The 17,115-nt window shown below is 41.5% G+C and overlaps 1 protein-coding gene across 2 annotated transcripts in view; it reads left to right on the top strand.

The window, feature by feature from the left end:
- gpd2 (glycerol-3-phosphate dehydrogenase 2 (mitochondrial)) overlaps positions 1-17,115 on the top strand; it is a 35,992-nt gene that overhangs the window by 1,193 nt on the left and 17,684 nt on the right. The window contains exons 2-7 of one of the 2 annotated variants that reach the window (XM_082525021.1): positions 4,321-4,427; positions 9,561-9,732; positions 10,453-10,577; positions 10,727-10,824; positions 11,223-11,386; positions 15,306-15,470. In XM_082525021.1, the coding sequence (XP_082381147.1) occupies positions 4,326-4,427; positions 9,561-9,732; positions 10,453-10,577; positions 10,727-10,824; positions 11,223-11,386; positions 15,306-15,470 (826 nt within the window). In that variant the 5' untranslated portion in view covers positions 4,321-4,325. The other variant, XM_082525022.1, reaches the window with a different exon arrangement.

Genomic DNA, 17,115 nt, shown 5'->3' with positions numbered 1-17,115 from the left:
ATTCCTGTCTGTGAGAAACAAACTAGTGTTTAATCTTTGAACACGTAGCCAGCACAAACATAGCATGACATTTGTACACTTTTGGAAAAGATTTTTTTCTTTTTGGAAAAAGAAAAAAAGTGGAACGATGGAGCGACTGGTCTCATTGTGAAACGTCAGGCTAATTATTTTCATCGTCACTTTGTTGGTGTCCACATTATGTGGACCACAAATGGGACCTTAATCTTCAAAATTAGCATCATGTTCTTTTAAGTAATGATTTAAACTTGTGATTGGGACCATAAACATATTAGAATAGTGCTTACTGAGGCCATTGGTCAAGGAAGACGTATCAGGGCTGTCAGATTTGTTTTTGAAAGTAGGAAAGTCGCCCCCTGCTGGACTTTTGGAGGCAATAAATTGCACACTGAGCTAAATTTGTCAGACTCACCTAGTCTTAATGCAGGTTTTCACACAGATTGCGTAATTTAGCCTAGTTAAAGTTAACATAGCGAAATTGTGCTTTGTTAATTGATATCTGGCTGTTGGGTAATTGCTAATAAATGGTAAATGGCCTGTATTTGTATAGCGCTTTACTAGTCCCTAAGGACCCCAAAGCGCTTTACACATCCAGTCATCCACCCATTCACACACTTGTGATGGCAAGCTACATTGTAGCCACAGCCACCCTGGGGCGTACTGACAGAGGCGAGGCTGCCGGACACTGGCACCACTGGTGTCTGACCAGTAGGCAACAGGTGAAGTGTCTTGCTCAAGGACACAACGACCGAGACCAAGCTGGAGCTCGAACCGGCAACCTTCCGATTACAAGGCGAACTCCCAACTCTTGAGCCACGATCGCCATTAATAGTTAAACCCAGTCAACAACTAAGATGACATTTACTGATGTACTCTCTCTGGGTGTGTCCCTTGGCTTCTTTCCATCCAGGCTTGCTTGGAAACTTTCAAAGGGAGGCGCTGTTTAGATACCACACCGCATCAGCTGGCTCATTTTGACGTGAAGGTTCAGAAGCTTTACTTCGACTAAAATCTTTTTTCAAAGACTGCTTGAAGCCCTGTAGAGTCCATGCCTATTTGGTACATCGTGGTGTAATAACTAGAAGATAAAATGCAGACTGGGACTGGACACTTCAAGCAAAATGACTGTTTGTTTGATTTTGATGTCTTTTGAACATGTTTTAATTCACCCAAACAAAATTCAGAAGAAGGCAAACTTCAGCCTGACTTATAGGTGTGAAAAAAGTTGATACTGTTATTAATTTGTAGTTGTTGTTTTGAGAGGTAAAGTTTAGAATTTGGTCAAAAGTTGGCAGTAAAAATAATAAAAGACAGCGTTTGTGTGGCTAATGTCTGGCTGCCACAGTGGTATGCTACATGTAATAGGTCATTAATTACAGCAAACTGCTTGTTGACCTTTGGGCCATCTGCTTTATTAAAATGCATTAGAATCTGCTGCGGTGCACTGCGCTCCCTGGAAACTTGTTTTTCGGCGTACGTTACAGTAGGAATGCAAATACTTTACTGGGGCTCACCTGATGGGAATTGAAATTCGTGGGCCGGCGTGCAGAGCAATGTGTGTCACGTCGTGCTCGTTACGGCACAGACTCATTATCAGAATATTAAAGAGTCAACATCATCATATTCATTGGGGATCAATTTTAGTTGCATTTTCTTCAAGTATTATTTTCTCTGATGTAACCTGTAAAACCTGACCAGATGAGTTTTAATTATAGTTATTTACTGCATGTAACCTGGTTAGACTTTATACTTCCTTTGTCAGAGAGCTGAAGAAATTATGTTTTTTTGGCATGTTATGCATTTGATGCTAAAAAGTTCTGCTTCTTCTTTGCTGAGATTTGCTGCTTTTTTCTTTGTTAAACATCAGCACTTACTATTTGCTACCATTTTATACACCCGATGATCGTGTAATGTTAGGCAGTAATCGATGGGTAGATTAATGATGAAACTGTTCCTTCTATAGTCCCTTTTTACACAGGTAGAATTACACTTAGTGGCCAAAGGTTTGTGGACATCTAAATGATTTACTGATATGTTCCAGTAGACATGGAATTTGGATTCACATTCAGGGGTTTTCTTGGTTGAGAGTGAGCCTTTTTGTTCCACATATACATATAAATATATTATAAATATGAGTAACTAAAATCCATACTTGTTAGAAATAACAGTGATCACCTATTTAGCTCACCAGGCAACCGCTATGATGTAAGGCTAATGAAGAGGCCTGCCCCAAGGCCATTTAATGTAAGTCTTCTGATCTTTTTCTTCTGAAGTTTTTATGCCTTCTCTCATCTGAGCTAGAAATTCCAAAAATATGTGTTTTTTTCTTCGTTATTTAAACTTAATATATAAATTTGGTGGTTTTCCTTTAGTGGGATGCCAAAAAATTTTTGAGTGGTCAGGAAAAATGCTGATATTGTTGTAGAAATAAGCCGTTGCATTAGGATCCACATCGAATTGAACATGTTTTTCAAATTCAAATTCAAATTTTTATTTGTCACGTACACAGTCATACACAGTACGATATGCAGTGAAATGCTTAGACAACTGCTCGTGACCTAAAGAAAAAAAAAATACTGTACAAGTATTAACTGGAAATGAAGAATATAGTGACCAGTGTTGTGCAATCCACATTATGTCTTGTGCAGTGCAAATATGCTTAAAGTGATTTAAGTGATGAAGTGAAAACAATGTCCAGAAAGTCCAGTGTGTGTAAGAACCATATGTGTGGGTCAGGACTGTGTGGTGGTGTGATTGAGAGACCGTATCGCCTGCGGGAAGAAGCTCCTCCTCAGTCTCTCTGTGTTGGTCTTCAGGGAGCGGAATCGCTTTCCTGACCTCAACAGAGAGAACAGTCCGTTTACCCTACATGTCACATCTCACCTTATAATCTTTAGCTTTGTTTGAAGTTAAACAGGTTTTAGCTGCTATTGCCACGGTTCAGCAGTGTGGAAAGCAAGAAGTTGATCCCAATGCAAGACTCAGGAGACAGGACTTGATAAAATCACAGCTTTATTGCTAGCAGTCCATTAAAAACAAAAGGCCAAAAATATGCTTAACAGGGAACTTACTTGGAGGAAAAGTCAGAGAGTGCTGGACAGTGAAAACACACTTCCATGTGGGGGAGGACGCGACAAAAAACAGAGAGAGACTCTGAAAATAAATCTGCAACAGGTAACTAGGGAGATGGGAAACACCAGGGAACACAACTTACATCAGGTAAAATAGGGAAGGTAAAACTCAATACGAGGTACACAAGACTATCAAAATAAAACAGGAAATGGCTAACAAGACATGCAGACTTGATGCAAATAAGCAAACATAGAAACACGATAGAAACAGAATGACATTCCAAAAAGGGGAGGGCCAGACAACCACAGGAACCCAACTAAGGAAACAGAAAGACATCACAAAAAATGGTGACTAAATATTACAATACCAAGAAGATGAAGTGGAATATAAAGAGAGACTGTTGACAGAGGATAAAATAAATGATGAGGGAAAATAGCAAAAACACATTTTCAAAAACAAAAGGAGCCACTAAACTAGCATAGAAACACAAAAGCCATGACAGCTGTCATCAAAGATAAAATCAACGTAAGCGACTTCCTAGGATCAGGTCTGTGTTTGCATGTTTAACAGGACTCAGAAGAGCGCCTGAAACTTGAAGTTTTTGCAGCTCTCCTGGTTTTCCTCCACAGTTTGAATGCCCTGCTGGGCAGCAGTTACTTATGAAAGTGTGCTGAATGTGTTGACGGGCGATCGTGGCTCAAGAGTTGGCAGTTTGTCCTGTAATCGCAAGGTTGCTGGTTCGAGCCCTGGCTCCGACAGTCTTGGTCGTTGTGTCCTTGGGCAAGACACTTCACCCGTTGCCTACGGGTGGTCAGAGGGCCCGGTGGCACCAGTGTCCGGCAGCCTCGCCCCAGGATGGCTGTGGCTACAATGTAGCTTGCCATCACCAGTGTGTGAATGACCTTAGGGACCAAGTAAAGCACTATACAATTACATTTACCATTTAATCCTGCTCTGCTGGATACACATAATAATTTTTCCATTCAGGAGGTTTAGCTAACAGTATTTTCCTTATTGATAATTTTGCCAGTTGTTTTTTCCGATACTTTAAATGTCACATGGCGAATAAACTTGTCTCTTTCATCCTGACTTGCAGCTTTTGGACCCTCCCACCTTCCCTTTATCTGCATACTACCTCACAGACTGGCATGCCTGGCATGTCAAAAGCCTGCTAACCCAGGTGTCTCTACTCTCTCTCTGTCTCTGTCCTGCCCTGTACCTTCACTGCAGGGCCGATGGCGTTCAGGAGGGCTCTGAAACGGACGGCCCTTGTAGGCGGTGGGGCGGTTGCCACGGCGTTTGGCCTGTCACAGCTGATCGAGTACAGAAAGACACAGGTAAGAAGAAAACTCGCTCCAACAAATGTTTGCTTTCAGTTTTGTTTTTGGCTAGGACATCCACGCAGATGTTCTTTCACTTTGCATGGAATAGTTTATAGTTTGTGAGAGCTCCTTCTCCTTAACAAAAGAAAAAGAAGAGGCAGACATCTGTTTTTTAGGAAGGGAGTGCCATTCAGGGCATGTCCTGTCTAGATGTTGGAATGTGTTTGAGGTCTATTAGGTGTGTTTTCAGTCTTTGTATTTGATGCTTCACTTGCTGCTGTGCAGGAGGTCGTGATTGGACCTTGAGCTGCACAGAAACGGTGATTACAAATAGTATAATCGGCCACAGCAGCATCAGGTTTTACAGTGTTGTTAGGCTGTAAAATGGAAGTAATCACCCTCACATTCTGCTTCCTCCACTGGTTCACTGCCTACCCACTCGCCATGGAGGTGTGGCCATTTTAGCATTTGGCTTTTCAACATAAAAGTCAAGTGCCTGTCACTAGCATTTTTTATTTTTTGCTATAATGGGAATATTGACCCCCCCTCTCATTATTATGCTCTTTCCAAGAGTTAAATAAGAAAATTGATACCACTGTCATGTCACTTCTCTGAATATGAAGCTACTTTTAACAACCAACAAACTTAGCATAAAGACTGAAAGTTAGGCCAAAGCCACGGTTCTCAAAGTGTGGCCTGCAGGCCAGTGGCGGTCCCTGGTAATTCGCAAGAATCCTCCGCTGTACATTTAATTCATTCACAGTTTTTATCACGGTCATGAATCATACATGTAGTGTTGAAGAAGAAAGAAAGTTCACTGCCACTGGTTCCATAGAAATCAAGAAGTTAAGCAACAGCCAGGTGCTGCTAAGCAAATTCACTTTATTTTCTCATCTGCAAATGTGAGCACCTCTGAAGGTGCATAAATTCTTCCGTGTGTTAACTCAATGCCACAATATTCCTACTAACAGACCTCCCAGCAAATTAAGCCCAAGGTCAGATCATGCAATACTTGGAGAAAGTGCAAAAAAACGAAGAAATGTTCGTGACAGTAAAATGAGAAAAAAGACTGAACAAGTGTGGCCTGTTTGGAGAGTTGAACAGGAAAAGCCTCTTATCTCTAAAAAAAAAAAGAACTTGGCTGTGCAGCTTAGGCTTGCAAAGTTACATCTCAACAAATCACAGGACTTCATAAATGTGCCATATCAACAAAAAGACCTCATACCAGCTGTCAGCACAGTGGTGGAGGGGTCATGATTTGGGCTTGTTTTGCAGCCTCAGAGTATCTTGCAGTCATTAAGCTGACCGACCATGAACTCCTCTGTATACCAAAGTATTCTACAGTCAAATGTGAGACATCTGTCCAACAGCTAAATGTTGGCCAAATTATGTCATGTAATAGGATAATGATCCAAAGCACAGCAGCAACCTTACAAAAAAGCGTCCATTAGCCAAAAGGAAGGATGAAACGATCCACAAAGGGTTAAAATCTAACATGTAATATGTTTGCTCCGACTAGCCTTACTTGTTCAGTGAAGTATGTGAGGATTGACCCACTTTTGTAGCCAGCCTCAAGTGGCCGTTAGAGGAACTGTAGTTCTGAACAACAGCAAGGAAGCATCTTCTTGGACAAGTAGGCTCCAGGCGTCACTCAGAAATACAAGCATCATCCTCTAAGCAGAGAGATTACAAACAGTAAAGTTTTTTAATCCTCTGTTGCCCTCATTTGTGCTCATTCATGAAAACTTTGAGAAGCCCTGGTCCCTGGATTGTACATTTGGTGGAACTGTAGGTCTCTGTGTCCTAATAATGAGCCCATACTTCATGCCTGTATCTCTACTAATGTTGTCCAATGTAGCCAAAAACAGACGTGTCAGGGTATCAATTCCTTCATTTAACTTTGAGCAATAAAAAAAAGTGCATTATTGTTGTTTTTATTTATTTTTTTCATCCATTTGATGCTTTGCGAATCTTGTGTTTATCCACAGGCGACATCAAAACTCTTCATACAGTAAATGATGATTTAGGATCTTTGAGAACAGCCGGAAAGATAAGAATAGATGATGTCTTTACATTCAAGCCTCCAGTCTCAAGCTTGTCTTCTTCAAAAAAAACCTAAACAGCTGTTCCCACTGACTTTATGACGTGTTTTAGGCTTATTATAGGCATGCCACACAACTACATACCAGGCTTTATTTGACTGCACAACCTAATGTGAACTCTGCTTTGTGTCCCGGTGCGATAATGTCTTCTCTTGCCTGTCGCCGTCCTCTCAACCAAGCGTGGATTGGTAAGCAAGAAGTCGACCCTGATGAAATATAATTATTTTTCACAATAGTTTGTAATCATGCATGCCTCTAATCCCAGTAATTGCAGTGCTGATGAGATGAATGTCCGTCTTGTCTCCTTTAGCAAGGGCACATGGCTTGGAGAAGTTTTCAAGACAGCGGCCGATTGGCTATTAGCGTGGGCCTGGCTGCGCCACTCTTTGACTTAACTTGATTACGTTGGGGAAGGTGGGGGGTTGGGAGCACACACCGTCGCTTAATTCTGCGGTGGTGTTTGTCTATGTGCATCATCAGAAATAGACAATGATTATATCATGGTCTTGTTTGCGGCTGCAGGCTTAAATTACAAAAACGCCTGCTGGTATTTGCAAGTCAAATGCCGCGGTGGCTTCAAAGCAGCTTGATGCAATCATTTAGCTCGAACTGCTAAACAAAAAAAAGAAAATTAATAAATATTTCATTAGAAGAGAAATCCTGCATCCTTGTGTCAGAGCTGTTTTCTTTTTTATTGTAGATGTGATTATTTCTTCTTTAAATTCATTATTTTGCTAATCAGACAGTGGGCAAAAGCGATGTTAAAAGCCTGCAGTGTGAATTAATTTTATTAATTTTTTATTTTTGTAAAGCTGAGCAGCATGCTGCAGCAGGTGGTAACCCTCCACACTCTTTGATTTGCAACTAATCGCACCAGGAATGTGTTCTGTTCTGTTTTTTTTTTTTTTGTATTAGCAACACTTCACTTGTCGTGGGACATCATAAGCACGTTGTGATTCCACTTTCTGCCAAAAGTAGCTTCATAAGAACAATTTTCAGATTTGAGCCGGAGAGCTCAAAATTTGATTTGTTAAAAATGCCATCTGTAGTCACTTTGGTAACTCGACCATTTTTACAGTCCCCTAATAACTTCTTTCAGTCTTTACCAACCTGAGCCCCTGCAAGAAGATATCTGTAGGTGATGAGCAACATTTTGTTACCAGCACCACACCACCAGCTTGTCGTTATTTACCTACTTATTACTTATTTATTAACAGCTAGCCAACAACATAAAATAATTAACATCAGTGATTAAAAGGATGATGGGAGAAGTAATAAGAGACTTTTCTCGTAAGTGAAGCGTCAGGGTGATGTAGTAAAAATTGTTAATGTGCCTCAGTTAACTGTGTCTAAGCCTGCAGTCACCCACCTGCTGCTAGCCTGGGCTGCAGGACCTTCCGAGAGCAGCCCAGGCTAGCAGCAGGAAGTTGGAAACAAGTGAGGTGGAAAGTAAGATGGCCTACATCTACGTGAAACGCCACGTTCTGCAGGTTTTTGATTGAGAACATCAACTTTTTTAAAGTTGGGGAAAAGTGACATAAGCACTCGACTGGGGAAATACGCAACCATGTTAAACTGCTTAGGCCAGAGCACGACTGTGTGTGCAATGAACTTGCGATCTCATTGCCTTTGTACTGGGTGCTTCAGAGACAGAGACCACAGTGGAATCGACCGGTGCATGAAGATGGCGATAAAACAGCAATAAGGTGGAGTCGGTCTGCTATCAGTTTTTGACTGAATGGGGTTAAAGTGGCACATGTATAGAATCTGTTTTCAATAATACAACAACCAAGTGTAGGGAATCAGTGAAACAATGTAAATCTTTTGCTTTCTGCATGGACAGAAATTCATAATAACTACTTTCATTCAGAGTTCAGTCAGAACCTCATAGATTTGAAACAGATGTTCCTGCAGGACTGCAGTTTAACCGCAAAAAGCCATAGGTGCTCGGCAACCTTACTTTTATATAGGAACATAACCAGCTGGCAGCCAGTTAAGTCGAGTACAATATTGGAAAGTGATGATATTGTAAGAGAGTTTTGCGACTCAGACTGATGGCACCGCAGCAGCAATCTCTCTGCATTTATAAATTAGACAGCAGTTATTTGTAAATCTTTGCCAATCTAAGAGCGATTCCAGTCCAAGTTGGACTGTCACTGTTTGGAGACGGGTTGCATCCCACCAGGCGACCTGTGCAGGTGTTTAGTAAACAAAAAATGTTGCACATTCAAGCCCTGCGGTGTTTACCCGACTGATTGAGTCATAATTGTTGTTACGTGGCAGAAGTTGCCACATATTTTCGTGACATTTACCATGCAGTTTCATTGCTGAAGAATGTAACTGGCTATGTCAAAAAGCTTTCAGGTACAGATGCAGTGTTGCTACAATTTAGCTCAAGAAAAGGCGAGCAGTAGGTTTTTATCCCTATTTTATCAACTGCTTATTTACTAACTATAAAGTACTCAAAGGAGCAGTATAATATTGGATATACTCACATAAAATAGCCTTATTTGTGCTGCAATTACATAATTACTTTTCTATATGTGGTATAGTCACTTGGGTTGTGCAACATTAAAATAATAAACAGCCGGTTTGTTCACCAGAATCTGCAGGTTTTCAGGTTCAGCATGTTGTAGAAACTCCTTTTAGCCAATTAAGAGCAATGATCATCCATCAAGTCATAACTGTTTTCCCATACATGCATTATATTCCATCCGCCACATTGCTTATTATACTGTAAACATGTCTTACAGTAATCTCATTACACAGTCAATCCAAATGCATAATGTATTGAAATGATTGCAAGTCATTATGCATTATGTCCCATGCCACTCTGAGGTGATTATGGTGCAAGCATCATGTCCTCGCAGTGTGCTTATAATGTTTCAAACGCACCTCAAGGAAAGTGTTGCTACGTTTTCTTTTAATTTAACGTCTAACATAGAAAAGCTAGCTGATTCGCATTCATTACGAAGGGCCCGTGTCTCTTTAAAGCCTCGTGCTCTTTGTGTTCGTGCTGATCCATGTGCGTGTCTGTCACATCCAGGCTCGGTTAGCCCAAGTGGCGGCAGAAGCAGAGCTGAAGGTTCCCTTCATCGATGAGCTCCCCTCTCGGCAGGCGCAGCTCGCAGCGCTGACAAACACAGAGGAGTTCGACGTTCTGGTTGTCGGAGGAGGGGCCACGGGGGCAGGATGTGCCTTAGACGCTGTCACACGCAGTAAGCCCGCCATCAGCAGGGTGTCTCTGCTTTCAGGTTTCACTAGGCTTTGGAAGTGTTCTCACTGAATCATGGTCGAAGGTTTATGATGGTCCTGTACTCTATGCTTCAGTTTTTTAAGAGGTTCTTCTAGATTCTGCAACTGTGCAAAATGGACTGGTTCTCATATCGCTTATGTCCTATTCACCGATTTACACACACATCCATAGAAGCACTGCTTTCAACATCTAAATCCACGAGTATTTACTTTACTTACTTTAGGGTTTTCCTTTAGGTGGCAGTACCTGGTACTTTTAAGTTCATTTCAGGTCTTATTATGTACAGAGTACTGGGCTTGTAAAAGTTGGCTGCAATTAAATCCATGTTTATGTTTAGTCATTACTGTGTGGCAGACGTTTATGACGTGGCCCTTACTTATTTAAAAGCCGTCACTCCTACAGGTTTATAGATTCACTGCGAGCTGATGAAGCTCATTTATCGCAGATCAGACTTTGAAGTTAATAGGTCAGAACAACATTTTTCACTTGTATTGATAATAACCGGATTCATCAGAGCGAAGAGCCGTCTGTTTATTTGTTTTTTGCCTTGAAGTTTTCGGGTGACATATAAGCTAATCGTCTGTAAGGTTTAGGTCTTATATAAGTTTAAGTTTTAGTGTAAGAAGGAAACAAGGCTCTTCTTAATACCGTTATCATTAAGGCGCTGTGTCATTTTCCCCAGACCTTAAGACTGCTCTCGTTGAGAGAAGCGACTTCTCTTCTGGAACAAGCAGCCGAAGCACCAAGCTCATCCACGGTGGAGTCCGCTATCTGCAGAAGGCCATCATGAAGCTGGACTACGAGCAGGTTACTCTGTGCTGCACCTTCGGCTTATTGAGATGCTCCTCTCTCACCATCATCTTTTTGGATTAGATAAACAGACTTTTATTGTCATTTCAGTCTCACTAACAGAGCACATCAGTAGGAAAATATATATATATATTTTTTTATAACAGTACATGATGGTGAAAGAGGCCCTCCATGAGCGAGCCAACCTGCTGGAGATTGCACCTCACCTGTCTGCGCCGTTACCCATCATGCTTCCTGTTTACAAGTAAGATTTAGAACAAGGTTTTTTGGTTAAATATGGGCGTTTATGAGGGGGATTCATCTTCAGTGGGTCTGTGTCATCTTCCCTGGGTAGCAGCTGCTCTGTGAGACTACAGTAGGGGTGTATAAATGCCTGTCGGTTCAACATCTATTACTCTTTTTGTTCTTTGTAGCTATTTGTTGAGCAAACCTAAGTTTTGAGTAAATGTAGCCACGTTTTGATGATGACTGGGGTAAGGACAAAACCTGCCTTGTTTAACCAGCTTATAATTTGTTTAATACCTGTCTGAAGGAAAAATCGATTTTTGCATCTTTGTGGTGACGTAAAATTGACCAAAAAACAAGATTTTGTATCCAAATATTTAAGTAGACAGAACTTAAATCACTGTGTTTGCCTCACAGATGGTGGCAGTTGCCTTACTACTGGGCAGGGATCAAGATGTACGACTTGGTGGCGGGGATCCAGTGCCTGAAGAGCAGCTACGTCCTCAGCAAGACGAAGGCCTTGGAGCTCTTCCCCATGCTGAAGAAGGACAAGTTGGTGGGGGCCATCGTGTACTACGACGGTGAGCTCACGGCTCCGTTATTGTTGGGGTTTTTTACGCCAGCAGAGCTGTTTGTTTCATCTGCGCTGCAGTGTGTTTTCAGTTATCCAAACAGCATGCTTTGTTTGCTTATTTGTTACTCATCTCTTTTATTTTGTGTAAACATGAAAAGACAGCTGAGTCAGTCTTGCCCTTTCCCCGCCGTCTTCCTCTCCTGCAGCAAAGATTTACAATAGCGATGGCTTGATGGAAATTTGCGTGAACATGAGGTTTTATAGAGCAGCTCTGTAACCGCTATTTAAACGCCTGACAGCAGCAAACGTGATGACAGGTCTTAAAATCTTTTTCAGAAGCACCCATTGACTTCTGGGGTGTTGAAACATCAACATGAGCATTCACGAGATGACTAAACAGATAGGAGGGAATGAAAAAATATGTTATTTGGACTGACCTTTTCTGCTTATGAAAAACAGGATATCTAACCCTCGTAGGCGTCTAAATAGCTCATATTAAATTGTCAAATGCAAAAACACAGGTGTGATGTATATAACTAAATATAGTATTTCTTTCTTTCTGGTTGTATATTTGCTGAAACAAAACCTACAAAAAGCTTGCAGTAGCTGCAGAACAACATGTTTAAGTTTTCTGTGAATTGAATCTGTTGATGGCTGTCTACACTAGGAGCCGCTGAAAGGCTATTTGAAGTACTCATTTAGTAGTCTTAAGAGCTTGAAAAGAAGGCGACAGGATTGCTTTCATTTTTTTCCAAGAGGTTTCTTTAGCTCTAAAGTAAAAGATCTTCAAAACACCCAAAGATGTCCAGTCACCAACTCTTAAGACTACCATGACCACAATGACTGAGAACCTACACTCACATAATCATGTGCAACTTAACTCTGACCCGACCTGATAAATCTTCTGTATTTTACAAAATTATTCAGACAAAGGTTCCGAAAATACACCTGTTAACACATTCAACACTGACCGTTCATGTACTCTTTGTATTCATGTGAGTAGGAAGAAATTGGCTGGTAGCTTGTAGAAAGAATAAGAGAGGACTAATAGCAATGGCAAAAAGTGAGACTATAGATTATAGATTTTATTTTTGAATTTTTTTGGCCTGGAAGGAGGAGAAGTTGAGTGAGAGCTTTGGGAGTCATCTCATAGAGCCATCAGTGACCCTAACCTGTAGATTTAGTCGTAGCCTCTCGGTTTCTAACATGTTCTGTTGCTTTAAGTTCAGTTTGGTGTCGCTGACTTTTCAATGTTTAGCATTTCTGAAACTTTTACCAGCGTCAAGCTTTAGTTAACAGTTGATATCTTAGCTGTTACCAAGAGTAGTACGTTAAATGATAGCTAGCTAGTACATGTCTATTTGCCACCGAGTGAGCATGAAATCACAAATGGTATGTGAGCCCAGCGGTAATATTTTGGCAAAAAGAGTTTCATGCCCACAAATCTAAAAAACTGCAGCACTTTCAAAACTTTTAGTTTTAGTTTTAGTTTTGCTCGGTTAGTTGTGATCAGAAGTTTGTATCCACTCATAATTGACATGAATGTTGTGGAAAACGTTAGGCTTTTATTTATTTATTTGAACTGTTCCATTATCAGGGTGGAATGATTGTACAGCACACATTTTAATGGCTTTAAAAAACACGATTTGGGTGCACATTGAACAACTCATTTAAATATTTTAATAAGTGGTGCAGAAGAGTTTTGACAGCACTTATTGACCAGTGCTGAGAACAAAGTGAAAGTCTAAAGAACTCAGTGAAGATCTAAGAAGGACAAATGTAGATTTACACCACCTGTGAAAGTCTCTTGAAGTCATTTCTAAACAAACGCAGATTCCAGGCTCATCAGTTCAAACATTTTTACATGAGTACAAACTATTCAGATTTGTCACCACTTTGCCGAGTCCTGTAAGAAGACCCAAACTGCCACCCTCAGATGACAGGAAATCGGTTAGGATGTTAAAGAATAACCCAGAAACCACCAAGGCTCAAGCCTGCCATGAAAAACTGTTGAATGAAAACTCTTGGAAGTGAGTTTTATATCACCATGAACTGAGAGGGTGCTAACCAAGAAAGAAGCCCCTGCTCCAAAATCAACACCTTCAAGCCCAACTGAAATCTGCAGCAGCCCACATGGACAAGCCAAAAAGTTTTATGGTCAGACAAAGCAAATATTGAGCCATTTCACCACAACGACAAGATGTAGGTTTGGAGGAGTAAAGATGAGGCTTTCAAACCTAAGAACAACATACCAGCTGTCAAGCATGGTGGTGGTAACATCATGCTCTGGGGCTGTTTTGCTGCCAGTGGTACTGGTACACTGCACAAATTGGTTGGAATAATAAAGAAGGAATTTCTTCAACTTCACCGGGAACCAACAGCTAGATTGTTGAAACTCGGACACAGTTGGGTGGATGTATTTGAACTGCGTGTTTATTTTTGACCTTGTGTTGATTAGAAGAAATCCTAAATAACATCAAGCTTGTACTTCCAGTTCTTGTTTTAAACAGTTCAATGAAATCCTTAAAAGCCCCAAATTACTATGAGATTGATGCCAGTGTGAATAAACTACTAAACACAGCAGTAGTAAAAATTAAACGCCTTTAAAATACAATCTGTCTTTCTTCAGTTCATAGACATATTTTTAGCTGTGCTGTTCAAAACCTGTACGAGTACAGACAAAGAAGCAAAAAACAATTTATTCTTTACATAAAAACATACTTTATGCTAAGAATTTAAATCAGGTAAAGTTTACGACCAACTTTCTCTTTTATTCACATTTAAACACAAATAGTGCAAATCTGAAATATACTTCAGGAAACATGTAGGGATGGTATCATTAAGCCAAACAGCAGATTAGAGAATGCAGGCCTCGGATGCAGCTCTGCCCGAGGCCTTCACATCTCCACTGGTGCCGAACAAAATGTGTTGACAGACTGGTAGGATGCCCCCTCTACCCCCGCGGCGCTAAAGGTTGCGTGTTTGCCTTTTCACCACGAAGGAGAACCAAACATATGCTGAGCGTCCAGCTGAGTGTGAGGAGCCTTGTGCCTCTGGCGTCCTTTCCGTTCCGCCGCCGAAAATAACAACGTCGTATCTGCGGGTGATGTGTTTTCTACTGCTGGCTTCGCTGAGTATGGGCTCGTTGTGTTCACTCACAACAGGCTGTTTTTGTTTTTTTTTTGTTTTTTTTTAATTGGAGAAATGACACCACTTACAGGTTGCTGATGTTTGTCTTTATCATATTTTTACTATGAAATAAAATACGATATCCATTAATATCCGTTTATTTCTTCAGCACAGTAAGGAGCGCTTACCTGAAGTTTTATTTATCCATTTAAAATACTTTTACTCTTAAGTGATCGGAGGTTCCTGCCTGCAGACTGAGAAAATGGAAGAGCGTTTTCCTGGTGCAGAGCAGCATATGTTTGATTTTCACCTCCTCACCATCCTCCCATCATCTGCTCTGAAGGGGTGGGGGCTGGGGGCCAGGGTGATGGGGAGGAGGGGGAGGGGTGGGTCGTCTTTTCTCCAATTATGCCGTCTGGAACAATCACGCCCGTGACATTTCGAAATATGACCTTCTCTCCCGGCGGTGTAGACCGCAGAGCAGCAGCGGCGGCGGCGTCACCGGTCGGAGCGGGTGAGCAGCAGCAGCTATTTCTCCCACTTCCTTGGTTACTGCCGCTGCCACCAGCAACAGCAGACACTCCTTTATTGTCACAGACACACACCAAATGTTGGGCCTAATCCACTTACGCCGAGCTGGCTGGCTGCTGTATTATATATATATGCATTCCTCAAATGCTTCCCCTAGGTACAAATTCTCCTATCCATGTGAGAAATCCAGCTAAATGCCAATAAAAAGGCACAAATTACCTCTTCCTTCCATCTTGTTCATGTCCTTCTTTTCTGTCCTGCTTCAGGTCAGCACAATGATGCCCGTATGAACCTGGCCATCGCCCTCAGTGCCGCCCGCTACGGCGCCGCCATCGCAAACTACACCGAGGTGATTCACCTGCTGAAGAAAAAGGACCCACAGAGCGGCAGAGAGAAGGTGTGCGGTGCCCGCTGCAGGGACGTCATCACAGGTGAGGGATGCGGGCGGCGAGATGGCGCTCTAAAGTTTAATTTTTTCCATCCGAAAGTGTCTCTGAGCTCCTAAAGCACAGGTTAGAAAGATCATCCTGACCCTGAAGGTTTAGACTTCCTCCAACACCATAAAAAGAGAAGATGAAATAATCATTTAAAAAGGCCAAGCTGTGTTGTGCCGCTTCAAACTGTTGCATCAGTCTACATGGAGACTGACATTAAAAAAGCTTTTTAAACATTAGGATTAAATATATTTATGAAAAATCCCTGGAAGTGAGGATGGAAAGGGTCAGCTCTATACCTGCTATATACCTGAAGACCACCATGTAACCATAACAACGGCATGTCCATTTAATCTCTTTCTTTTAACTTCTCATTAACACCATAGAGCCAGGGTTAATAACTTAAGTTCACTCTTCTCGCTTTTTGGAAAAACATGTCATATTGAGCTCAAATACGCCCCCTATGGTGGGAGCGGGAAAATCAGAAACCCCCAATTTCACCTTCACTGTGGATTGCTTTTTTTTTTCTCCCACCCATTCATCACCTTTCAGGTTTCTTGTGTGACATCATGCGCACATTGATCAATAGTTATCCACCATAGTGAACATTAAAAATGTGCACTAACAACCAGTTGGTGAGTAGTTCCTGGAGGTTTCTGGCAGTTGGTGCAAACACTTGCCATCTACTCATTAAACGGCAGCCAGAAACAAACAGTTTCCTTTAAAGTAAAATTTGGATCTACACAGCCAACACCTTTCAAAAGGTGCAACTTTTACTTTGAAAGCAAAAGATCTCCATCACTTCCACTAGGAGAGTAGTTGGCAAATGCTTGCAGATAAGTCGATGTCCTCCTAACAATAGTTTCCTGGTGTCCAAGACATTGTATACGTCTTTGCAAGTACCTCTTAAAAGGTTGATTCTGTTCATCTGGACGTGGCGTTTTCAGTGGGAGAAACGTTTTGTCACTCATCCAAGTGACCTCTTCAGTCTCAGCTGACTGCAGGTTTCCAATCTTATAAACAGTACATTTGCATAATGACTTAAACCAGCCCACTGAATGAACGAATGGGCTATGAGGTCAATTCCTTGATCATTAATATGCAAATTATCATGACCATTGATCAACAACCACTGATTAAAGTCCATAGATCAATGGCCATGAGTGCCATTCACAGTGGGAGTGGCTGCAATCACAGCATTGTTAGATGGCAAAAGATGTACCCTTAAGGCTCCTCCTCCATTCATAGATGTTCTTTACCTTTTCACGTAAATGGCCTCCTTGACTGTCCTCAGGCTCAGTCTTTCAGAATTTACTTACCTGGTTGGCTGAGCATGCATCAAGACATATTTGCAAGTAGTATCACCTTGCCACCTTGCCTGAACATCTAGAACTACAGTGTCACATGTTCAAAATGGCAGACAAGTTGAAGCCAAGCATTCGCATGATTGCAAAAACTGAATTCCACGTCTAATTGGCTTTTGCTTTATTTGCGTGTGGCGTCGGCTCAGGAGGTAGAGCAGGTCATGTCTTCCCCCTGCGCATCCATCAGAGTGTGAGCATGTGAATGTTAGGTTCAAAGCACTCAGACGTAGGAAAAAAACACTTCTGTAAATGTGTGTCAAAGGGTCAGTGACGCTTGT

This window comes from Aulonocara stuartgranti (genome assembly GCF_965226115.1).
Source record: "Aulonocara stuartgranti genome assembly, chromosome: 23".
NCBI lineage: Eukaryota > Metazoa > Chordata > Actinopteri > Cichliformes > Cichlidae > Aulonocara > Aulonocara stuartgranti.
Note: the sequence above shows the minus strand (reverse complement) of the source record. Positions and strands in the feature narration are given on the sequence as shown.